The sequence below is a fragment of the Bos indicus x Bos taurus genome, chromosome 3 (genome assembly GCF_003369695.1).
Source record: "Bos indicus x Bos taurus breed Angus x Brahman F1 hybrid chromosome 3, Bos_hybrid_MaternalHap_v2.0, whole genome shotgun sequence".
NCBI classification, from domain to species: Eukaryota; Metazoa; Chordata; class Mammalia; order Artiodactyla; family Bovidae; genus Bos; species Bos indicus x Bos taurus.
This window is the reverse complement of record NC_040078.1, coordinates 120359500-120385296: the sequence shown is the minus strand read 5'-3', so window position 1 is coordinate 120385296 and position 25797 is coordinate 120359500. Positions and strand designations below refer to the sequence as shown.

Genomic DNA, 25797 nt, shown 5'->3' with positions numbered 1-25797 from the left:
AATGCGGCTCATGAAGTAAAAGCTGCTCTGAGGGGTCCAAGCGCCACTCCCCTTCCTCCTGCTCTGAGTCCATCCTTCTCCCGAGGCTGACACCGCAGTCCGCCCATGGCCCCGATACTCAGGGGTGACGTCTACGTGCACGGCGTGTCCAGGGGCGTCTCCCGGAGTTTCCTTCTAAGTAAATATGACTCTTTCCTTGTTGAGGGAAGCAAGCACCCCGACCTACAGCTCAGTCCCACTCTGGGCCGGCTGTCCGGCCAACGCCCGCTAGGTGTGGGGTCTTCTCTGTGGGACACTCCTGCCGGCCCAGGGAGCAGGCTCTAATAAATGACACCTTCTGTCTAAAGCTTGAGAAGCTGTGACTTAATGATCCTCTGGACCACTGGAGCACCGGACGCAAGGTCCCATACAGTAGGCGGTCTGCAGGGACGTCGTTGGGAGGAAGGTGCGGCCCGAGTGGACGCTCCTGGAGAGTGAGGCCACAGGGCTTTAACGCTCCTGACCGCTCACGCTGGGGACCGACCAGGCTAACCCCTGGGGGCGCTGGCACAGAGGCACCAGTCAGGGACAGGGCTGGAGTCACAGGAGGGACCCACGCCCCCGAGACCCACTGTCCTCTCCTCTGAGGACCGTGACTGCCTGCCGCAGGCTCCCGGGGAGCGTGGGCCAACGGGGGCTGGTCCAGGGCTGCCAGGCGCCCCACCACCCCCACCACACTGGGTGCCAGGTGTCCCCAGACCCCACAGAGGAGGCGCCCCTCCCCAAGGCCTGCGCTGCCGGGCACTCTCCTCAGCCGGCCCCCGGGAGCAGCTGCCCGGGATGCGGGGGCTGGAGAAGCGCAGAGAGCTCTTGGCGGCCAAGGGGGGCCCAGAATCTGAGCAGCTGCCTCACTTCGGCCCAAGGATTGTATTGGGTGGGGGTGCGTCTAGCTGACTGCGGGGAGGCAATAACGGCCTCATTTTCAGAAGACACCAACAGCATGTTTTCCATGCCCAAGGACCACGTGGTTCCTCCCCACGGTGGGGGCTCGTGCGGGCCCAGAGGGGCAGACCTCAGGCTCCCTGCACCCGCCTTACGTGCTGACCACAGGGCCACAGCAGGCCCGAGCGGGGCTGCTCAGGAAGGCAAGAGGCTCCCCGCTGGCCTCCTGTGGGGAATCGTCCCTCACGGCCACAGTGAGACAGTCCGAGGCTAGCGTGGGGCCGGCTGCCTGCACTCACAGATGGACAGACTTCGATGGGACCAGAGGCCGCATGGGCTGTCTCAGGGGTGGGCTCGGCACACGAGACGACCTTCAGTGCATGTAAATCAAAAACCACAGGCGAGCAGAGAACAGGAAGCTAAAAGGCACTAAAAGCTGTAGCAAACGCTCCCTTATTTTATTGAGTAAACAAAAGATTTCTGAGTCAGTACATATCTGCAAATGCATAAATGGCAATTTCAGTGGGAAACATACTTTCAAGAACCACAAGCCAGGAAACGTCAACATGTCTTTAAAGAATAAGCAAGTTCAGATTCACAGGAAAACGCCAGCCCTTTCCTCCTCACTCCTGGGGACGTGGACGCGTTCATGCAAAAGGCAGCACCAGGGGATGAGGCCGGCAGGCACAAGCTCTGGCCTGGGGTGAGGCTGGCACGGCCTCGCGCGCCTCCACAGCCTTAAGAACAGATGTGAGAATGCCCATGTCGGGCGCCGCTGGGGCTTGGCCGTGTCCCTCCCGTTCTAAGGTGGGTTTGGTGACTCTGTGAACCAGGTGGGCCCTGCAGATGCAGACCTGGTGTCCGCGTCACACACCTCTGGGTCACGGCCTGCATGCCCAGAGGACCAACTGCCGCCCACCGGGCGCTCAGCCACCCGCGCAGTCCTGCGCGGTGTTGGGAGACATGTCTGCGCTGGAAACCGCCACGACTTGGCCAAGATGACCGTGGGGACAGAGAAGGGCTTTCACAGCAGTCTGTCTGCACGGCTTTTACTGCTCACACCTCGATCATTACCAACCACAGCCTTAGAAACACGGGTTACCTGGGAGAAGGGCTGCGGGGATCCTCGTGACACGAGAAGGCACAGGGACGCACGGCACCCGCGTCTGCGCAGCCGGCCTGGCCAGCATGAGAACTGAGGGAAGGGAGCGTCCCCGGAAGCCGAGGCAGGGCCGCGCTCCCGGCAGGAGTGCGCAGGCAAAGCACCGACACGGCAGCAGAGGCTGCCGGACGGTGCCCACACCTGCAGAGACGCCTGGGCAGCTCCTCACAGCACCGCCAACAGGCCCCTGCCCACGGCGCAGACTCGACTTTCAGAAGAAAGCTGGCCTGTAAGCACAGCTGTTCCACCAGGTGCAGCCGGAAAGGAGCACAGATCTCAGCCACGTCCTCAGGGTCGGGGACGTGGCCACCTCACCCGTCCACACACACGCCCGGCCAGGCCTCAGGACCGCGTCGGGGGTGGGCTCGGTCAGAACTGGAGCAGCTGTGTCCAGCACGCGCCTGGCCCGAGGGAGGAGCTGGCGTTTGTACAAAAGGTGGAGCCCCCACGGCTCAGCGAGGCCCTGGGCGCCGGGTCTCCACAGGGAGCAGGTGCCCGTCAGCCTTGGCTGCTGCGCCTGGTTCTGCCTTCCCTGAATGGATCACAGAGCGCCCCCAAGACAGGCGGAGAGGACACGGCCCCATCTCCATCACAGGCTAACCCACCGCCTCCCCCAGGCAGAGCGGCCCCAGGGTCAGAGTCACGAAGGTGACTCCCCGGGCACCAGGCACCCTGGGTCCTAAGGCTGCGGCACCCCTGCCCCAGGACCTGGGTCTCGGGGGGCTCCCTCAGGGTCTCGCACAGTCAGATCAGACGAAACCACGACCTAATTAGTCCTGGGCAGCGTCTCAACTTACAAAGCAGCGACAGGCATAAGGCACGTGTCCACTAAAGGCCAACGCGAACCCGAACCAGCACCACTGGAAACGCACGGTTGGGCCGCATGAGAGCAAAGGCTGCGAAGACGGGCTGGTCCCCAGGGCTGGCTGCGGACACGCGTCCGTCCCACCTCTGCTGCACAGCCTTCAGCACCGTAACAAGCGCATCTTATAATTTCTTGGCGTTTAAAACAGAACAGAGAACCAGGGGGATGAAGAATACCCAGCCATGACCACAAAATCACTTCCTATGCCAAAGCCGACCACCTGAGCCTTTGCCCCCGGAGCGGGCAGGGGTCGCCCCGGAAAGGAGTCCGGGAGCGCTCAGGGCAGGTTCTCATCAATTCGCTCTCCGGGAATCAAATTCTTCACGTTATTCTGCAAGTCAAAAATGACTCTGTCTGCCCTGGCCTGCGCAAAGGGGCTACTGAAGAACAGGCTCACGTCTAGGGGGACCGCGGCCTCGGAGCCCCACGAGTCTGTGTCCGAGCTGCTCGAGTCCTCAGCCGCTGTGGGCGGGTAGCTCAGCTGCTCTAACTGGTCCACGATGTCTGAGAACTGGAAGGCCGAGCTGGCCTCTGAGCGCACGGAGCAGGCGGGGAAGTTGGCCATGGAGCTGCCCCCGGACGGCGGGGCAGAGCCGGGCATGTGTGCGGACAGGCTGCTGGGCAGGGGCGCGTTGCTCAGTGAGCTGGCCTCGGACTGGTTGTTCCGGAGCGAGCTGGTGTCGGACGGGCTCAGTAGGCGCTGCATCAGGCTGGCCTGCGCCTTCACCTCCAGCAGCTCTGAGGTGTCCAAGGGGTGCGCGTCACCGAGGCTGCCCTCCTCAAACTCAAAGCCGCACCCCCCGTCCCCAGGGACCACCTCCGGGGAAGACCCCTCGGGGCTGGATGGGCCAGAGCCTGGGCTGAGGCCGCCATAGGGGAAGGAGAAAGCCTCCGAGCCCCCGGCAAAGAAGGAGATGTCTGCAGGATCGTCGTCTATGAATTCCTCAGACACCTGCAGCTGGGCGCTTGTCAATGTGAAAACCGGGCCCCCTCCATGGCCTGGTGGGCTGCACAGGTGCCCCCCCCTGGAGGAGGAGCCCCCGGTCAGGGGTCCCTCGCTGCGGTCACCACGCCCCGCAGCCGGGCGCCCCCTGCCCGCGCCCCCTGAATCTGGGCCTGAGGTGGGGCAGCTCCGCCCCTCAGGACTCCGGGGGCCACAGCTCTTTGCGCCCCAACCGAAGCCAGCACCTTGGTGAGGCTGGAGAGCAGGCAGCCGGAGGGGCTGGGCCGTGGCCATGGAGCTCCTCTCTGCAGCTGGGCGCCAGGCGCCGGGCGCGGGGGGCCCTGTCTCGGAGCTGCCGCTGCCGACCTGGAAATCACGTGAGCCCGGAGGAACTGGAGGGGACGCGGGGGCCGAGCAGAAGGAGGCAGTTGTGGGCGATGGCGTCACAGGAGTCCTCACACCCTCGGAGAATGAGATGCTCTGGGGCAGAATGAGAAGAAAGAAGGAGTGTGAGACGGCAGGTCACGTTGGAGAGTTGCACAGCTGGCCGGGCTCAGACGAGCGCACCACGTGCTCCTTTCACGGCTCCTACAGCAGACGTTCTTCTATGAATAACGGAACCGCAGCTCTATGAACGCAGGTGCGGGCCGAAGTTGGCTCAGGACTGCCTGTTCGCGGCCCCTGTGACCCCACTGTTCTCTACGTGCTCGGCACCACGCCACTTCTGTCACTAGAGTCCCGGGCCTCCTTGGCACCCGGGTCACCCTGAAGTCCCCTGGGGCGTCTCTGGACGCTGGCGTCCCCTGGGGCTGGGTGGCTGCAGATGGGCTGAGCCACCCCTCAGCTAGCAAGGTGCCCCCGACCCGCCAGGGCTGCTGGGGGATGAGACGCGTGGGTGCATCCAAAGGTAAGTTCTTTTAATTTCCAAGATTTAAGAAGGAATTCCTAAATAGAAAACATACTCAGAAGAGTTAAAGAATGCTTTTATTTAAAAACCCAATTAAAAAAAATTTGGGACACAGTAGTGTTACTATATGAGGTACAACTGTAGCTCTGTAAATACTATTAGAGTATAAATGATAAATTTGCAACAAAAATGAACACTGTGCAGCAATAAAAAATTATAAATATCAAACTATACAGCTGCACACAGAATTATGAAATAATATCACATGAAAAGAGCAGGAGCCTACATAAAAACAGGCTCGCATGTGGCACTCAACACGCAGACGTGAAGGCAGGGAGAGACGCCCACGAAGCTGACCGACACACGGCGCCGGCGGCTCCCGGCCCGCGTCTGGCAGCGTGGCCACAGGTCTCCTGTGCAGAGCGTGTGGGGCCTGCGTGTGCCTGGGGTAGCGGCCGTGGTCACGCCACACTTGGTGCACGCATCTGCTCCTTGCCTTTTACCTTTAACGTTATAGCAAAACGTCCACGGCGTGAACACAGCTTCACGGAGCACATCGCCGCCCGCCCCCCTGCTGGCATTATCGTCACTTCTCACTGCTATAAAAGTTGTATTTCTCAGCTGTTTTCCTGACAACAAAAAGCACCATGCCCACTGTGAAAACCAAGTCAAATGAGAAGCACGAGAAGATGAACACTGCCCGGGGCCCGGCTGCCGGGGACAACGCTCGCAGCTGTGAGGTTCAGTCCCGTGAGGAAGAGGGCTCTCCACCGGCCAGTGTCACTGCTAAAGCTTCCTGAGCGTGTCCTGCTCGGGCTCCACTCTTCTGAAACGAGACTCTTAGTGGCTCTTGAGTCACCCGACAGGTGGCCACACCCAGACCAGCCCAGACGGCAGTCGCCGGGGCCTCCAGGATCACAAGCAGCACCGTGACATGTGGCCGCCCACAGAGCTTCCTCTTCACTCAGGACTCCTTTCTGCAAACAGGGTCCCAGGACTGGAATTGCCACGTAAATGATGAGACTAACTTTAGGACTCCTGCTGCAACCACGCCAGGCTATTCCCTAAAGGGGACCGGAGACTACGTCGGGCACATTTACGCAGAAGCACTCACCTGCCGTGGCAAGTCCACCTTGAGGGCGCGGAGAGACATCTGGGTCCTGCTGTGTCTCCTGCGAGCAGAGGACAGGCCGTGAGCCCCACGCCCTGCTTGCATGACCCCACTGCTTTTTTATTTCATCTTCAGCGCATTTTGATAAGAATCTCATCATCAGAGGAGCTCCTGGAGCACAGAGCATCAGGGTGCCGACCCCGTTTCGTAAGGAAGGACTCACATAAAAACGTGGCCAAGGGTTTTTGTAACATGCCTGGAGGCATCTAACTAGAAACGGCAGGATGACAGAAAACAAGACGGCAAACAAAAATACACGCCAGAAGAGGTGGCATTAAGGAAGAGTTTCACTCACAGAAACAGTTTCAGATCCAAAGTTTAATACTAGGAAACCCATGCTCTGTAGAACACCGTGTCTAAGTGGAGCGAGGCAAACTGGGAGCAAGAAGTGGCATCTGCATATGAACAACTCAGATGACAGTAAAACGCAGACCTTCACCATTAAGTGAGACAGAAGACATTTACATAGCTGCAGTGCCTTTTATTCAGGCCAAGGCTGAGATACTTCAAATGCTGATTTAAATGCCCACACTCTGCATCATGAAGGTGAGAGAATTTACCTTTCATACGGAACCCTCTTCATCCCACCGTCTTTGACATAATCAGCAAGTTGTTTCTGAGTTCTTCCACTGCGAATAAAATTCAGATTTTACAGGAAAGAATAAACGGTAATACACAGCACTAATTTTTCACGAAGCAAAGGAAAAGTAAGACTTGCCCAGCCTCTGTCTTAAGTTTACCAATGCATTTAAAAAGTATGCTTTGCATTAATAAGCATAACCAATGTTCCAAACCGTCGTTAGCAGGCCTCTTTCCCCACTGCTCTATTTGCTGAGCTTCTCCAGTGGTTCTGTGGCTGCAGCCTGAACCACCCTCACCCTGACTGGACGTTTGGGTTCTCAGCGCCACAAGGCCAAGAGCTGCCCGGTGCGGCCACTCACCTGTATCTGAAGGACGAGCCTCTGCTGAAGAGGACAGCTTTAGCTTTCGGCTTCGGCTGATCTAAGAGTCTGAAGAAGGTGTGATGCTCCACACAGATCTTCCAGAAGTTCTTACATTCATCTCTGCTACCCAACACGAACTCCAGGGTGTCCTGGTAGGGCCCCTACGAGTGAAAAGGCAAGGGCTTGAGTGGCCACAGCAGGAAGAAAATTTAGGAAGGCCGCAGGCTACTCCGAAGTTAAAACCAGGGAGCTTTTCTTTCTGAAAGTTGTATATAAACTTCTGGTTCCATTTATAGTTGAGAGGAGAAAAATACAGTGGTATATTTCTTTTGTAGAAATATCAGAGAAGTGCGGTCATCTACATCACAAGGGCTAACATTTTCAAGTTTCTCTTTGAAACCTTTTCCCACGTTAGAGGGAGCCAAGGCGTCTTTTTGCTGCTGACACGCTCACCTGTCCTCGCCCACTCACTTCCCTGAGGGTTTTCTGAGGGCATCTGGATGAGCAGGACACAGAGGATTCCAGGCTCACAGACATCACCATGAAGAAGCTCCTGCCACCTCTCATGGTTACTGCTTAGGATAGATTCCTAGGAATGTCACACTGAACTCAAAAACAATGCACACTTTTGGACGTTGTGATGTTCATCACCAGATTACCTTCCAGAAGAGTATAATATCAACACTTGAACTCCTCTATTTAATCCTAAAAATCTTAAGTGCTTAGGAATCGACATAAAACATAGCCTTGCCAGGCGCAGAAACAGACACAGTTCAGGATTTGCACTGATTCTCTTCTTTCCCTGTCTCTGTGGAATAACTGCCAAAACTTTTAACTTGTAGAGGAAAAAAACTAGCCTTTTACTTGCATTTTATATGTGTTCTTGGCATTCTTTACACTTCTCTTTCATTCTTAGAAGAAATATTTGAATAACAAACAATTAAGCCATCTGTCCACACTTTCCGCACAAAATAAACAACTTGCAGGTCGGGTGACCCTGGCTGGACAAAGGCCCTGCTAATCCAGCGCCTCTGAGAAGCTTAGGGGCGGCCCCTCCCGGGACTGGCCCCGGCTCCCGGCTCGGTGGCGTGAGGCTGAGCTGCGGCCCCCAGGCCCCCTCCCACGGCGGCTGGCTGATCTGTCTCCCAGCTCCCTGGCACAGTGGACGAGTAACACCGTGAACATCTTAGAATCGTCTCAAGTATTGGATTTTTCCTCCCATCAGACTGTACAGACATTTATGTTTGTCCCTTTTTACTAATTTCAGTAAATTTATATTTAATTATTAACTTATGGACTCACAAAAGAAAGGAACATTTATTTTCTGAAAGTCAAGGCTTCCTCAGAACCATAGAAGGGTCAATTTCTGAGTCAAAGACACAGAATACTGGCAACACCCTCCGTTCCTGCTGGACAGAAGCCCCAGCACTGATTGGTTGCGGGGCTCCGGACCACAGCTAAACACTCTGTGCTTCAGCTTTGTCACCCAAAAGAGCGGCTGCAGTGAAGCTACGGTCCTCAGCAGCCCGGGAGCCCGTCAGCCGTGGACGCTCTCAGGCCACTCGGCCACCCCGGGCCGCCAGCACACCCTGAGGCGGGCCCCCTGGGCAGGTCCCCCCAGAGCCCATCCCCAGCCATCCATCCCGCTCTTACATTCTTTTTTTTTTTTTGGTGTTTTTCTTTTTTTTTTTTAATTTTATTTTATTTTTAAACTTTACATAATTGTATTACCGCTCTTACATTGTTGTGTGCATTGTGCTGAAACGATATACCAGTAATTAACAACTGAGCAGAGGGCACGCCCCTAACTTCGGGAGCTCTCGTGGTAACACTCACATGGACCTCCGGGTGGAGTTTGATGAGGAACCTTTTCCTCTTGAAGCTGAGCTTTCGGAGCCTGGACCAGTTGAAAGTGTTGATTCTGGTGCTGCTCTAAAATCCAAGAGACAGACGCTGAGTAACGACACACGTGTAATCCAGACACGCACACACGCTTTCTCATGAAACAGAGGTTTGAGTTACAGCCTTGCTAGAAAGTGCAGCGTTATACTCAGAAGCAAATTATATTTAGAACTCATTATACAGATGTTACATTCAGAACGACTCAATTAAAATGTCAATACTAAACATACTAATCTGTTTTAGGAAGAGCACTTTGCTGCTCTGATACAGCTTTGATACAAACTTTTTTTTTTGTCAGTGTTAACAGTGAACATTTGGCAGCCACCCCAGCAAGGACAGCGCTTGGGAGGGGCTTGAGGGTGGCTGGGCAGGGATGGAGCAGAGCTGTTTCTCAGCGTAGGAAAGAGAGGAGGATAGAGTGATCCCAGTGGTGCTGGACGACCCGGAGCCAGGGCTGAACTCTGGACTCGCCAGACTGAGCGAGCGCTGGGGCCCAGACCGGCTTCTAAACACTCTTCACCTCGCAGACGGGGACTGGCTGCTCTCCCAGGGTGGGGCAGGCAGGGAACAAAGGGACCGGACCCTGTTATTGTGTGAGAAAGTAAGTAAGTGCTCAGAAAGGACAGGGAGGTGCCGAGAGGCACAGAGTCACCTGAGAGGCGATTTAAAGATCAAAAGAAACTATGGCAGCAGACCAAACCTCAGATCACAGCCGGAATTACAGCTCAGTGACGGTAAGAGCAGGAGACAAGCCGGGTGTCCACAGAGAGGGAGTAAAGCAGGTGAGAAAGCCCCTCCAGCAGCCTGAGTAACGGAATTTAAAGAGCGGCCTTTTGGCCACCCTGAGGGAAATTCAGTCTTAAAGTATCTCTCCACAAATACTAATTACAGAGGACAAAAGTCTCCTTGCGGGCTTCCCTGGTGGTGGTGGAGTGGGTAAGAACCCCCCTGCCAGCGCAGGGCCGTGGGTTCCACCCCTGGTGTGGGAGGGTCGCATATGCCCCCGGGTAACTAAGCGCGCACCAGCACTCCCGAGCCTGGGCACAGTGGAGAGGAGCCCTGCTCACCACAGCCAGAGAAGCGCAGCGACAGAGACCCCGCGCAGCCAGCAAGCAAAGACACCGCTTGTGAAAAGTCAGAGGCCTGTCAGTGCCTTCCGAGCAGGTGCCGGATGCCGCACCCCGGCAGGGACAGATGGCTCCGCAGGGCTGTGCCGGGCACAGCCTCGCACCCGTGACTTGCTGCCCAGGCAGCTTAGTCTCAGCAGCAGCCGGGCCGGGCAGGCCCATGTCACAAATGACCGGCCCAGAGCTTCTGGGGCACCGCGGCCGTGAGGACAAGGAGAGAAGTGAGACACTTCCCGCGGAGGATCCTGGGCAGACCCTGGCCGGGCGGAGCAGCTCAGCTTGGGTGGGAGCATCTGAAATCATGAGGTGGGCGCGCCTGGGGAACCCGGGTGGGGGTCCCCGGTGAAAGGGCTCACGGCACGCTCTTGTACTTCTCTGAACTTGAAAACTTTTCAGAATAAAAACTCTGAATGTATGGAAACACTCTCTGGCATTTTCTTTTCTGTCCTTGGTCTTCATGACCATTTACTCTTTTCCACAAACTCAGGATGGGGGAACAGCAAGATGAAGAATGCTTTCCATTCAAGATACTAAAGCCAAGCCCAGCACTTTAGCTGTAAGGAGGAAGGGGGCTTGGAAACACGAACAGCACGGACATGCTCTGAAACAAGGGGAAGCAGAGATGCCGCGGCCGGTCCCGGGGAGGGGCAGAGGAGGGGTGTTCGCGGGCAGAGGCGTAGGGTCAGCGAAGCTGGGCAGGGCGGGCCCAGGGCCCGGGAGGGCGGCATTGACGTTTTCTGGAATCGGGGCACCAGCTGCACGATTCTGCGAGTATATTAATACTGAAAACGCTGACTTATACTTCTGAAGGGTGGACTTCACGTTCTGTGAATTCCGTCTCAATTCTTTGCATTCCTGAGTTAAGAGATGTCCCTGAGATCCCGACTCAAACGTCAGCCCCCACCTCCCCGTGCAGCCGACACACCGTCACTCCACCTGCGGCTCAGAATGAGGCACTGGAGGCTTCTCAACTCCATCCTCAAAACCAGCAAACCTTAAAACATCAACAGAAGAAAAGGCCGCACCTCAGCTCCTGGCCCTGGATGCAAGGGCTCAAGGGAGTCGGGAAGAGGGCCTGTCCAACAACGACTGTGTGTCCACACAGCTGGCTCAGGCTGCTGTCTGCCTGGACTGCACCCCACGGGCCCCCCAAATCTGACCTGTGCTGTTGATCATGTGAGTGCTGCTTGCAAACTGGGCAGGGGTGGATCGCAACTGTATTTTCCTCCTTTATCTGTAATTCTCCCAGAGTTACTAACTGCCTCTTTCCATCATTTTCTATGCACCCATCACTGGTTCAGCTCAAAACTTCCCTGCAGACCCTTAAAACTCTCCAGTGTGATCTCACCATGACATCACTGACTGGCTTTCTTTTTTGGTTGTGCCACAGGGCTTGCAGGATCTCAGTTCCCCGACCAGGGAATGAACCTGGGACCCAGGGGTCGAACAGGAGACGTGGGTTCAATCCCTGGAAGGGAAGATCCCCTGGAGGAGCAAATGCCAACCCACTCCAGTATTTTTGCCTGGAAAATCCCATGGACAGAGGAGCCTGGCGGGCTACAGTCCATGCGGACACAAAGAGTTGGACACAACTGAGCGTGCGCACATACACACACACACACATACACACACACACACACACCCCACAGCAGCAAAGGCCTGAGTCCTAACCACTGGAGCCCCAGGGGACTCTCTGGTCAGGTCTGTTTCTTTCCTGGCAGTCTTCCCTGGAGCCCCTATGTCCTTCTGCTAACACAGGTTCTTCACATCCAAGCATGGCCACCCCCCAACACTTCCCAACACACTGCCCTGTGTTCTCGGCTCCCACCTTGGTCCTCTCCCGCACCTTCGGCCTTCAGAAGGCTACGCGGGGACTGAGTTTTCTGAAAAGCAGCATGTCTGGAAATGCTTTTACTTTCTTCTTGCATAGCAATCTGGCTGCACAGACATGGAACTCTGGGCTGGAAATGACTTCTTTTCACATCTAGAACCTCCATCCCCCAGTGTCCAGCGCGTTTCACGCCTCCGCGCCTCTCCCCAGGAAGCCCTCTGATCTTTTGTGTTCTGACGTCTCAGAAGGACAAGTCCTGACGGATCTCCATTCACTAGGAATAAAGCCTGTGGGCACCTTCCATCTGGAAACCGGTGCCTGGAGGATTGGACGTTTCTCCTCCTGTAACGTCTGTAGCAATTCCTCCGCTGCCGTTTGGGTCCAGGCTCTAGAATCCTGGGATGCTGGGCCACCTGGGCGCTGCTGGAGTTCCCTCTGCTTCTCTCCCGTCTCTCACCCTTGTCTCTCTCTCTTCTTTGCGGAGCTCTCAGCCACGTCTCCCAGGCCTGCTGCCGCCAGCCTGCGCCTCTCTGGGCCCCTGTGTCCCTGTGCCTGCCTGGCTCTTGCTTCAAGGTGTGGGCTTTTCTCCTACTTCTGAGGCTTCTTCGAGAAGGTCTTACATACACACTGGAGGTTGGTGGCAACCCTGCTCTGAGCAAGTCTATGGGCACCATTTTCCCAACAGCGTTCACTCACTTCTCTGTACCACATTTTGGGAATTCTCACAATATTTCAGACCTCTTCATTATATATTTGCTAAGGTATTTGTCATCAGTGATCTTTGACATTACTACTGCAAAGGGATTATGATTCTCTGAAGGCTCAGATAATGGTTAACACTTTTAGCAATAATGTACTTTTAAATTAAAGAAAGAAAGAACATGCAATACAGTAATATACTAACAAGGCACCAACATGAGTCCAGATTTAGCATTCCCCTCTCCCCTCTTCGTCTCCCTGGTGGCTCAGGTGGTAAAGCCTCTGCCTACAGTGCGGGAGACCCAGGTTCAATCCCTGGGTCGGGAAGATCTCCTGGAGAAGGAAATGGCAACCCACTCCAGTATTCTTGCCTGGAGAATCCCATGGATGGAGGAGCCTGGTGGGCTATGGTCCATGGGGTCACAAAGAGTCAGACACGACTGAGCGACTTCACTTTCACTTTCTTTCTCCCCTCTTCTGAAAGCCTGCTGACTCTAGTCACCATCTGAGGGGTGGCCAATGCCAGCTTTTCCGCAGGGAATAAATTGTGTCTTGTGATTTCCTCTCTTTTCCCCACAGGAGGCAGCAAGTCACACACACAGCTCTGAGTACTCTCTCCGTGTAGCAGCACATCTCAAAGACCGTCTCGTTTATTAGGACAGCGTCTGCATCCTCTGCAGAGGTGGCCAGTCACCCCGTAACATGAGCGCAGCACCGTTTGCATAACCAGCCTTCTAACAGTTAATTACCAATATTTTACTATGACAAACCAGGCCAGAATCAAAACTCACAAGAGAGAGTTTACGCTCATGCTGAAGCTGTGCCCTGTTCCCTGGGGACGAGGGATGGGGTAAAGAGGCTCTCCTGCTTTTGCACCTCCTCCAGCCCCGAGTTTCTGCTTTTCTGAGTCTCTTCTTCCCACAAGTTTGGCACCTGCCCTGCAAATACCATCTTCCTCGGAAAGAAGGCTTTCCTCAAGTTCCTGGTTCTCCCTGTCACCGTCTAAGTTGAGCAGGAGGCCCCAGGTGTGCCTGAGTCAGGGACCATCTGGCAAACCCTGGCCAGGCACCGAGGGGACGCTAGTCTACAGGCACTGGACAAGGCCCAGCGTCTCTCCAAGGACGCTTATCAGTTGAAAGAGAAAGACCAATAATGATGCAGGGGAAGAGCCGGAAAGTGCGGGGTCAGCTTTCGCGTCGCCAGGGAGGCCAGGCGGTGCCCCAGGTCATCCCCGAGGGGCACGTGTCCCCTGCATGCGGCCCAGCTGGGCACCGTCCCGACTCTAGCCACAGGAGAACGGCCCCCAGACTGGTCCAGTGTTCCTGATCGCAGGCGGCTGCAGCATGACAGCTGAATGTTATGGCTGCTTCTAGACTGGATCCTGTCCTGCAGGAAAACAAGAGCTGCATGGACACGACTGGCCAGGTGACATTGGGGACAGGCCCGTAGAGTCAAGAATCAGGGGCCTCAGTGACAGCTGCGCAGCAGTCCCAACAGGGTGTGGCCTCTTCCCGGGGAGCACACAGACACTCTCGGGGAAAGGGCCCTGCGAGGGCAGCGCACCTTCAAGGCTTTGGAAAAACGTGCGTGTGTGTCTGTGTATACATATGTGGCCTGTGTGTGTACGTTTGTGTCTCTGTGTATATATATGTCTCTCTGTGTATATGTGTACACACGTCTCTCTGTGTATGTGTGTGTCTGTGTCTATACATATGTCTGTGTACATGTGTGTACACATCCTCTGTGTGTATATGTGTCTCTGTGTATACATGTGTCTCTGTGTATATATGTGTGCACATGTCTCTCTGTGTGTATGTGTGTGTCTCTGTGTATACATGTGTCTCTCTGTGTATATGTGTGCACACATCTCTGTGTGTGTATATGCGTGTGCCTGTGTTTATATATGTGTCTGTGCGTGTACAGCTTCCCAGGTAGTGTTAGTGGTAAAGAAACTGCCTGCCAATGCAGAAGACCTAAGAGATGTGCGCTTTAGTCCTGGGTTGGGAAGACCCCCTGGAGGAGGGCAGGGCAACGCACTCCAGCATTCTTACCTGGAGAATCCAATGGACAGAGGAGACTGGCGGGCTACCGTCCATGGGGTTGTGAGGAGTCAGACATGACGGCAGTGACTTAGCACACGTGCACATACGTATATGTGCACGTATGTGTGCATCTGTGTGTGGTGTGTGTCTGTGTGTATATACGTCTCTCTTGTGTGTCTGTGTATATATGTGGTCTGTCCAGTGTGTCATTGTGCACGTGTCTCTGTGTGTTTGTGTGTTGTGTGTGTGTTTCTGTGTGTACGTGTGTCTCTGTGTGTATGAGGTCTGTTTCTGTACATAGGTATCCCTGTACACGTGTGTGTCTCTGTGTATGTGTGGACTGTGTGTATGTGTGTATACCTGTGTGTATATGTGTATCAGTATGTACGTGTGTATATGTGTATCAGTATGTACGTGTGTATATGTGGTTTGTATGTCTGTGTGTTTATGTGTCTGTCTGTGTATCTGTAGATATGTCTGTGCATCTATGTATCTCTTTGTTTGTGTGACGGGCGGGCATGGTGGAGAGGTCTGACAGAATGTGGTCCACTGGAGAAGGGAATGGCAAACCACTTCAGTATTCTTGCCTTGAGAACCCCACGAACAGTATGAAAAGGCAAAATGATAGGATACTGAAAGAGGAACTCCACAGGTCAGTAGGTGCCCAATATGCTACTGGACATCAGTGGAGAAATAACTCCAGAATGAGATGGCTGGATGGCATCACTGACTCGAGGGACGTGTGTCTGGGTGAACTCAGGGAGTTGGTGATGGACAGGGAGGCCTGGCATGCTGCAGTTCATGGGGTCGCAAAGAGTCGGACACGACTGAGCGACTGAACTGAACTGATGTGTGTATATGTGTCTCTGTGTGTGTATGTGTGTGTGTGTATATGTGGTCTATGTGTATGTGTGTCTCTGTGTGTGGATGTGTGTGTGTGTATATGTGGTCTCTGTGTACATGTGTCTCTGTGTGTGAATGAGTGTGTGTGTATATGTGGTCTCTGTGTATATGTGTCTCTGTGTGTGTATATGTGTGTATGTGTATATGTGGTCTCTGTGTATATGTGTCTCTGTGTGTATGTGTGTGTATGTGTCTCTGTGTGTGGATGTGTGTGTGTATGTGGTCTATGTGTATGTGTGTCTCTGTGTGTGTATATATGTGGTCTCTGTGTATATGTGTCTCTGTGTGTGTGTGTGTGTGTATATGTGGTCTCTGTGTATATGTGTCTCTGTGTGTGTGTGTGTATGTGGTCTCTGTGTATATGTGTCTCTGTGTGTGTGTGTGTATATGTGGTCTATGTGTATGTGTGTCTCTGTGTGTGTATATATGTGGTCTCTGTGTATATGTGTCTCTCTGTGTGTGTATGTGTATATGTGGTCTCTGTGTATATGTGTCTCTGTGTGTGGATGTGTGTGTGTGTGTGTATACGTGGTCTATGTGTATATGTGTCTCTGTGTGTGTGTGTGTGTGGTCTCTGTGTACATGTGTCTCTGTGTGTGTATGTGTATATGTGGTCTATGTGTATATGTGTCTCTGCGTGTGGATGTGTGTGTGTGTGTATATGTGGTCTGTGTGTATATATGTCTCTGTGTGTGTGTATGTGTGTGTGTGTATATGTGGTCTCTGTGTGTGGATGTGTGTGTGTGTGTATATGTGGTCTATGTGTATATGTGTCTCTCTGTGTGTGTATATGTGGTCTATGTGTATGTGTGTCTCTGTGTGTGTATGTATATGTGGTTTCTGTGTATATGTGTCTCTGTGTGTATGTGTGTGCGTGTATATGTGGTCTATGTGTATATGTGTCTCTGTGTGTGTATATGTGTGTGTGTATTTGTGGTCTCTGTGTATATGTGTCTCTGTGTGTGGATGTGGTCTGTGTGTATATTTATGTGTCAGTGTGTGTATGTGTGTTCTGTATGTTTGTGTCTGTGTGCTGCTATTTGCACATGTGATCTGTGTGTGTGTGTTTGTGGAGGGGCAGGGAGTGAGAACACAGGCCGGGGGGAACCCGTGTGACGAGCACGTGGGACTCTGCGTGCTCTTCTGATTCTCAGTGCTTTCAGATCGTCTGCGATGAGTCTTTGAAGAGGCTGGCCGGCAGCTCCCAGGGCTGGAGGGGGGACCCCGGGGTCAGAGGCCCACTTGCAGGCACTGCCCTCCACCTCCAAGGGGAGGCCCTCTCCCGGGGGTGGCTAACTAACTGTCCTGCCTGGCCTGCCAGTCTCGGCCCCGCCCCTGCGCCCATCCCACTCGCCTTCCGAGCTCCCAATTCCGCTGACAGCCCTTGCTCTCTGTGGTCTCCTTTCCATTCTTGGTTCTTACTGATGTCAAGTTTAAAAAATTCCTTCACTGCTATTCCAGGGGGGATTCTGAGGGAGTGGTAATGGATTCAATCTGCCGCCTTTAACCCGAAGTCTCTAATCCTTTGCTTTTGCAATTTCTTCTGGTCATAGATGACCTGTCCTTTTCTGGAAGAGTAACAGCCTCAATTTAGGGCTGCGCTTGCTCCTGTGTGCCGGGCAGGAGCCGCCGGCAGAGGGCGCGCGAGTGGGGCCTGGGCACGGCAGGGCCTGGGCACTCTGGAGGAGGCCACACACCGACGCTGTAAGTGCAAGCCTGGCATTCTTTCTGACAGGCAACTGAAATTTGATGCCTGATTTTAAAAGAGAAAGGAAGAGAAGGCGAAACTAAGTGTTCTTGGTCAGGGAGGCCGGGCTCAGACCGGCTGTGTGGGGGGCTGCGTGAAGCCCGCTAGGGAGAGAGGGGAGGGAGGAGCTGCAGGCCACGTTCCCCGAGGTGCTGAGGTCCCGGGCAGGGCCCGCAGGCCCTGGAGCCCGGGCGGGCGTCCGCAGCTGCTTCCGGGCGCTTCACACCAGCCGGCCCAGCACGCAGACACGTCACCAGAAACACAGCTCGGGGCCCTTCATGTGTCTCCTCCCCTGCTCACATCCAGCGGGTGCAGACGGCCCCAGGACCACGGGCAACGCCCCAGAGGCTCTCCAGGTGGCTCGGGCTCCTGCAGTCAGTGGGACTGTGGCTCGTGGCGGAGACCCCACGGGCAGCAGCCCCAACCCCCGGGGGAGACGCCGCCCTGCAGAGTGCTCTGAGCCCCTGGGTGAGGTTCCAGGGGACGACCTTCCAAACAGCATTAGAAGGAAGAGTGGGCTCCGGGACAGAGTCCAGGACTAGGAAACGGCCTCTCTAAGGGGGACAGGCTGGACCGCACAGTCCAAACATCTGCCTCCCCGTCTGAGGCGACTCAGAAGTTCTGGAAGTTCTCACTTCCCAGCGCAGTGAGGAGGGCACCCTGCACACCTACCTGGAACACCAGGACCCCCGTGTGCGAAACGGCCAGCTTGATCTTGGCCCCCTCCCGGTCAGAAGCTGAGTGAAACCTGATGCCATACATGTCCAGCTTCCGGGCAATTTCCAGCACCTGGAAGTCTGACTCAGCAGGCGTCTGGCCCCTGCAATGAAAGACAGCAAGTTCACAGCGCTCCTGAGAGCAGAAACTCGGACAGAGAGACCGGGAAACCAGAATGGACACGCAAGCAGCTCAGGGGCTCCGGTCTCCCGGGGGCCGGCCCCTCCCCACAGATGTTTGCCCACAACAAAGGACACGGCACACAGGCCACAGCAACTGCCCCCTTCCTTCCGGTCTGTACTCCCCAGAGGGGCAGATATGTTCTTTGCACTCCTGAGATGCTCAGCCTTGTAATTTTATCTTAATACAGACAAAGTGACGTGCAAACATTACAGGCAGAGACGAATACTAAAGACGGGACACACCACGTATTTAATGGTATTTAATGGTATCTCTGACTCGAGATGGACGGCATCACTGACTCGATGGATGTGAGTCTGAGTGAACTCTAGGAGTTGGTGATGGACAGGGAGGCCTGGTGTGCTGCAATTCATGGGGTCGCAAAGAGTCGGACACGACTGAGTGACTGAACTGAACTGAACTGAATGGTATCTAATGGACTTCCCTGGTGGCTCAGACGGTTAACTATTGCCTGGAAAATCCCATGGACAGAGGAGCCTGGTAGGCTACAGTCCATGGGGTCGGAAAGATTCAGACACGACTGAGCGACTTCACTTTCATTAAACCCACTTCAAAACTTTAAAAGGTACAATGCTAACCATTAGAATATACCTTTATAAAAATTAAATTATGCAAATGAACAAAAATAGAATCACCAAAACAACTGGCGTTATCCTCGCCTGGCACACAGTCGGCAGACAGTGAGCGGCTCCAGGGCAGGGCGCTCAGGACAGCCCAAAGCCTCCACGAGCAACTTCCATAAACAGCTCTTTTTCTTCTTGCTTCTGAAAGCCTCAGTTTTTGCATCTTTTAGGAATAACACAACTGCTTGGCTTACGCCATTCTTGGAATTTCCATTCTTTGACGAAAATGTCCGTCCTTTGAAGCTGACTAGACGTTTGTCAACTGACACTCTAATAAGCCATCAGCAAGGCGATGACCCTGCTGCATGCACATGTCTCCTTCACATGCTCATCTCCCGACGGACACTGTGTTCTGGCCATCGTAAGGAACGCAGCACGGGGGTACGTGCATCTTTTCTCGTCAGGGTTTCTGTTCTCTTTCCATAAACACCCAGGAGTGGAATTTTTTATTTAATTTTAGATTTTTAATTGGAGTTGATTCACAGTGTGGTGCTAGTTTTTGGTGTGTAGCACAGTGGATCTGATACATACACACATCTACTCTTTTCTAGATTCTTCTCCCATGTAGGCCATCACAGGAACCTCCACTTTGTTTTCCACAGCCCCTGCACCGATGTACGTTCCCACAACAACGCACAAGGGCCCCCTCCTCTCCGCATCCTCACCAACACTCATCTCCTGTCTTTTTAACAAAGGACACACAGCTGAGGTACAATATTATATAAGCTATAGGTGTGAAACAGGATTCATAAGTTTCAAAGGTTACATACTCCATTTATAGTTGTTATAAATACCAGCTATATATTTAGAAATCAGTGAACTAAAATGAACCAGAATAGGTGAATTTAATTCAGATGACCATTATATCTACTACAGTGGGCAAGAACCCTTCAGAAGAAATGGAGTAGCCCTCATAGTCAACAAGAGTCTGAAATGCAGTATTTGGGTACGATCTCAAAAGTGACAGAACGATCTCTGTTTGTTTCCAAGGTAAACATTCAATATCACAGTAATCCACGTCTATGCCCCAACCGCTAACGCCAAAGAAGCTGAAATTGAACGGTCCTATAAAGACCTACAAGACCTTCTAGAACTAACACCAAAAAATCATGTCCTTTTCATCATAGGGGACTGGAATGCAAAAGTGGGAAGTCAAGAGATACCTGGAGTAACAGGCAAATTTGGCCTTGGAGTACAGAATGAAGCAGGGCAAAGGCTAACGGTTTTGCCAAGAGAACGCATTGGTCATAGCAAATACCCTCTTCCAACAACACAAGAGAAGGCTCTACACATGGACATCACCAGATGGTCAACACTGAAATCAGATTGATTATATTCTTTGCAGCTAAAGATGGAGAAGTTCTATACAGTCAGCAAAAACAAGACCAGGAGCTGACTGTGACTCAGATCATGAACTCCTTATTGCCAAATTCAGATGAAATTGAAGAAAGCAGGGAAAACCACTAGGCCATTCAGGTATGACCTAGATCAAATCCCTTACAATTATACAGTGAAAGTGACAAATAGATTCAAGGGATTAGATCTGATAGACACAGTGCCTGATGAACTATGGAATGAGGTTCATGACATTGTACAGGAGACAGGGATCAAGACCATCCCCAAGAAAAAGAAATGCAGAAAAGCAAAATGGCTGTCTGAGGAGCCCTTACAAATAGCTTTGAAAAGAAGAGAAGTGAAAAGCAAAGGAAAAAAGGAAAGATATACCCATTTGAATGCAGAGTTCCAAAGAATAGCAAGGAGAGGTAAGAAAGCCTTCCTCAGTGATCAGTGCAAAGAAATAGAGGAAAATAATAGAATGGGAAAGACTAGAGATTCTTCCGGAGAAGGCAATGGCAACCCACTCCAGTGCTCTTGCCTGGAGAATCCCAGGGACAGAGGAGCCTGTTGGGCTGCCATCTGTGGGGTCGCACAGAGTCAGACATGACTGATGCGACTTAGCAGCAGCATAGCAGCAGAGAGTCTTCAAGAAAGTTAGAGATACCAAGGGAACATTTCATGCAAAGATGGGCTCAATAAAGGACAGAAATGGTATGCACCTAACAGAAGCAGAAGATAGTAAGAAGAGGGGACAAGAACACAAAGAACTATATAAAACAGATCTTCATGAGCCAGACAGCCATGATGGTGTGATCACTCACCTAGAGCCAGACATCCTCAGTGCAGAATCATATAAAACAGATCTTCATGACCCAGACAGCCATGACGGTGTGATCACTCACCTAGAGCCAGACATCCTCAGTGCAGAATCATATAAAACAGATCTTCATGACCCAGATAGCCATGACGGTGTGATCACTCACCTAGAGCTAGACATCCTCAGTGCAAAATCAAGTGGGCCTTAGGAAGTGTCACTATGAACAAAGCTAGTGGAGGTGATGGAATTCCAGCTGAGGTTTTTCAAATCCTAAAAGATGATGTTGTGAAAGTACTGAACTCAATATGCTAGCAAATTTGGAAAACTCAGTAGTGGCCACAGGACTGAAAAAGGTCCGTTTTCATTCCAATCCCAAAGAAGGGCAATGCCAAAGAATGTTCAAACTACTGCACAATTGCACTCATTTCATACGCTAGTAAAGTAACGCTCAGAGTTCTCCATGCCAGGCTGCAAACGTGAACCAAGAACTTCCAGATGAGTCAAGCTGGATTTAGAAAAGGCAGAGGAACCAGAGATCAAATTGCCAACATCTGCTGGATCATAGAAAAAGAAAGAGAATTCCAGAAAAACATCTGCTGCATTGACTAAACTAAAGCTTTTGACTGTGTGGATCAGAGCAAACTGTGGAAAATTCTTCAACAGATGGAAATATCATACCACCTTACCTGCCTCCTGAGAAATCTGTATGTAGGTCAAGAAGCAACAGTTAGAACCAGACACGGAACAACGGACTGGTTCAAAATTGGGAAAGGAGTATATCCAGGCTGTATACTGTCACCCTGCTTATTTAACTTATATGCAGAGTTCAGTTCAGTTCACTTGCTCAGTCGTGTCTGACTCTGCAACATCATGGACTGCAGCATGCCAGGCCTCCCCGTCCATCACCAACTCCCAGAGCTTGCTCAAACTTATGTCCATTGAATCAGTGATGCCATCCAAGCATCTCATCCTCTGTCTTCTCCTTCTCCTCCTGCCTTCAATCTTTGTCATCATCAAGGTCTTTTCTAATGAGGTGACTCTTTGCATCAGGTGGCCAAAGTATTGGAGCTTCAGCTTCAGCATCAGTCTTTCCAATGAACATTCAGGACTAATTTCCTTAGGATGGACTGGTTGGATCTCCTTGCAGAGTACATCATGTGAAATGTCAGGCTGGGTGAAGCACAAGCAGGAATCAAGACTGCTTGGAGAAATATCAATAACCTCAGATATACAGATGACACCACCCTACTGGGAGAAAGTGAAGAACAACTCAACAGCCTCTTGATGAAAGTGAAAGAGGAGAGTGAAGAAGCAGGCTTAAAAATCAACATTCAAAAAACTAAGATCATGGCATCTCATCCCATCACTTCATGACAAACAGACGGGAAAACAATGGAAACCGTGTCAGACTTTATTTTCCTGGGCTCCAAAATCACTGCAGATGGTGACTGCAGCCATGAAATTAAAAGATGCTTGCTCCTTGGAAGAAAAGCTATGACCACCCTAGGGAGCACATTATTAATGTGTTTTTAAAGCAGAGACGTTACTTTGCTGACAAAGGTTCATCTAGTCGAACTATGGCTTTTCCAGTAGTCATATATGGATGTGAGAGTTGGACTATAAAGAAAACTGAGCACTGAAGAAGTGATGCTTTTGAACTGTGGTGTTGGAGAAGACTCTTGAGAGTCTCTTGAATTGCAAGGAGATCCAACCAGTCCGTCCTGAAGGAGATCAGTCCTGAGTGTTCATTGGGAGGACTGATGCTGAATCTGAAGCTCCAATACTAATATTTTGGCCACCTGATGTGAAGAGTCAACTCATTAGAAAAAGACTCTGACGTTGGGAAAGACTGAAGGCAGGAGGAGAAGGAGAAGACGAGATGGTTGCCTGGCATCACTGACTTGATGGACATGAGTTTGAACAAGCTCCAGAAGGTGGTGAAGGACAGGGAAGCCTGCCATCCACGGGGTCACCAAGAGTCAGACGTGACTGAGCAGCTCCACAACTGGCTGCATCCCCTGTGACAGCACAGCCGGCAGCTAGCCTGGTGTATACACAGCAGCTGCAGCTCTTACTCCTCTGCCCTGTCCCCCCTTCCCCAGCCCTCTCCCCCGGTATCCCCTATATCACACGTCTATATCACGTGTCTGTTTCTGTCTTGTTCTATCCACTAGTTTGCTGCATTTCTAAGATTCCATATGTAAGTGAAATCATGTAGAATTTGTTCTTCTCTGTCTGAGTTATTTCACTTGGCACAATACCCTCCAGGCCCATCCATAATGTTGCAAGTAACAGGGTTTCTTTCTTCCTGTGGCTGAGCAGTATTCCATTGTGTATGTGTATATACATGCACACACGCGCACGCACGCACGCCCGCATCTTCTTTGTCCACTGCTCTGTTGATGTGTTTCTCGTCCTCTGTCGCAGCCTCTGGCAGGTGTGAGGCGGCATCTCACCGTGGTTTTGATGTGCGTCTCCCTGCTGACTGGCGGCGCTGAGCATCTTTTCACGTGTCTGTGTTTCTTTAGAAAGATGTCTCTTCAGGTCCTCCGCTCAGTTTTCAATCAGGTTGGTTGTTTTTTCATGTTGACTTGTATGACTTCTGTGTGTATTTTGGATGCTGACTCTTTAACCAGACATATTTTCTCCTATTCAGTAGGTAGCCTTTGTTTTGTTGATAAGTCTCCTTTGCCGTGCAAAAGCCTTTTGGTTTTATTAGGTCCCATTTGTTAATTTCTGCTTGATCCCCTTGCCTGAGGAGACACATCCAGAATCACAGAGTTGACCCTTGAACAAATCGGGGGTTAGGGGCCCCAACCCTCTGCACACACCCGCCGTCGGCCCTCGGTATCCATGGTTCTACATCTGAGAATTCAACCCGCCTCGGACCACCCCATGTAGCATCTGCTACTGAAAACAGCCCGTGTGTGAGTGGACTTGCCCAGGTCGAGCCTGTGTTGTTAAGGGGTCTACTGTACTGCTAAAGTCCATGTCCAAGAACATACCGTCTGTCTTCTTCCAGGAGTTTCATGGTTTCAGGTTCTACAAGGCTTTTTCTGGCTCCACAGCTTAAACCAGGACTAGAGCTTTGGGTGCTGGCCGCCTGTACGGCCCCAGGATGCTGGCTCGGGTGCATCCTTGCGGTTCATCCTTGTGGCTCATCTTTGCAGTTCATTCTTGTCTCATTCATACTCGTGGTTCATCTTTGTGGTTCATTGTCGTGGCTCAACTTTGCGTTTCATCTTTGCGGTTCATCCTTGCAATTCATTCTTGCGGTTCATCCTTGTGGTTCATCCTTGCAGCTCATCTTTGCAGTTCATTCTCGTCATTCATACTTGTGGCTCATCTTTGCGGTTCATCCTTGCGGTTCATTCTTGCAGTCCTCGCAGAGTGGGCTCCGCCCGTCACTCCAGCCCACAGGTCACAACTGACAGGTCTGGAAGCCAGTGCTGCCCGACCAGACATGCAGAAGGCCCCTGTGGCTGCGAGCAGAACACGTGGACAAGCACAGTCCTTCAGGAAGGGGAGGGGACCTTCAGTGGTCTGACCTGGGTCTGTGTCACTCAGACCTGCCCTCACCCCAAGCCCAAAGCAGGGCCTGCAGCGGAGCCTCACCGACAGGGCATCGGTGCATCTGCAGGCTCCCTCCCCGGGGCCAGGCCTCCAGGACCCTCCCCGCAAGTGGCTCCCCAGCCTGGCCTGGCCTCTCCATCTCTTAGTCCCTCTTTGGTCACCCTCACCTCACCCCAGGGCCGCGTCTCAGGGAGCTAGACGACAGGGCTGTGGCACAGGTGACCCCACCCCGGACCCCCGACCTGGAGTGGCCACCACAGGACCTGGTCTGCCCCAGGGAGGGGCAGGGGCGAGCGTCTCGCCCGAGCCTGACGATGCCCAACTCACGCGAGCTCGCGGTGAAACGCCAGGATCCTGTGCAGGGCACGCTCCTGCCGTGGCACATACTCGTGGGCACGCAAGTGCTCCCTGTCCAGCGCCTCATCGTAGTCCCCGACTTCCGCTGAGGTGAGAGAGGAACAGTAGGCAATCTTAGTGCTTACGTAAAAATACAAGCATGTAAATGCATGAACTAAAAGCAAAAAGATTCTAATTCTGTAGTACGAGAATATACCCCTCAAACAAAATTCTGTACTAGATTTTCCCAAATAATCTTATGCTATTAGAGGCAAACACACAGGTGAAGGGAATTTCTCCTGAGTCCTGAACAGGAAAGATGCTGGTGAGCAACTTGGGCGGCAAATCCCGAGCTGTGGTTGGCTACATTTTCATCCACGCTTTCTCTGTCAGCTATCTCAGGACCACTGCACCCAGGATAAGGTCCTGTGTTTTGTTTCGGGATAATGCATTTTAAATTGTTTTTTCCTTCAGTACTTCTCAAATTCTCAAAAAACAATGACAGTCTCCAGTTTCATGTATTTTAAGGCTATACTCATTTGAAAAACAGTGGTTAAAGCCCAGCACTTTTAAGCAATACACTCTGTTTGGAGACATTTCACCCTCACAGAAGGCCCGCAGGCACAGGGTCACACCTTGGCACAAGTGTGTAACAACAGGACCTGCCCCCCGACCCCGCACCCACCGCCCAGATCGGGACCACCTGCTGCTGCGTCCTAGCTGCTGCATGGGTGTCTTGGCAGCTGCCTGACATGTCTCTGCAGCCAAGGACCAGGTAGAACCCTACAGCACATCTAGCCGTGTGCATTTTCACCGGCCTCCAGTCTCTGCAGCACAGGCCTGAGATGGACACGTCACTGAGGGACACCTGAGCTGCATGCACAGCCCTCAAGCAAGAGGCACCGCCAAATGGTGCTGTGCACTGAAGAGCCACCTTCCATCTGACACGACCTGGACAAACAAGAACTGAAAGAGTCCCGAGAGTCCCTTGGACTGCAAGGAGATCCAACCAGTCAATCCTAAAGGTA

General features: G+C 52.5%; 1 protein-coding gene across 8 annotated transcripts in view; it reads right to left on the bottom strand.

Annotated features, from left to right (window-relative positions):
- Positions 1-25797, bottom strand: part of FARP2 (FERM, ARH/RhoGEF and pleckstrin domain protein 2) — a 99184-nt gene that overhangs the window by 23203 nt on the left and 50184 nt on the right. For all 8 annotated transcript variants that reach the window (XR_003510477.1, XM_027538180.1, XM_027538183.1 and 5 more), the window contains exons 7-13: positions 24761-24875; positions 17837-17984; positions 8750-8845; positions 6911-7074; positions 6530-6598; positions 5913-5970; positions 4137-4371 (exon numbers count right to left, since the gene is read on the bottom strand). Coding sequence is in view for 7 of the 8 variants with exons in the window: in XM_027538180.1 (XP_027393981.1) it covers positions 4137-4371; positions 5913-5970; positions 6530-6598; positions 6911-7074; positions 8750-8845; positions 17837-17984; positions 24761-24875 (885 nt within the window). In the remaining variant the exon portion in view is untranslated. The remainder of the gene's footprint in view (positions 1-4136; positions 4372-5912; positions 5971-6529; positions 6599-6910; positions 7075-8749; positions 8846-17836; positions 17985-24760; positions 24876-25797) is intronic.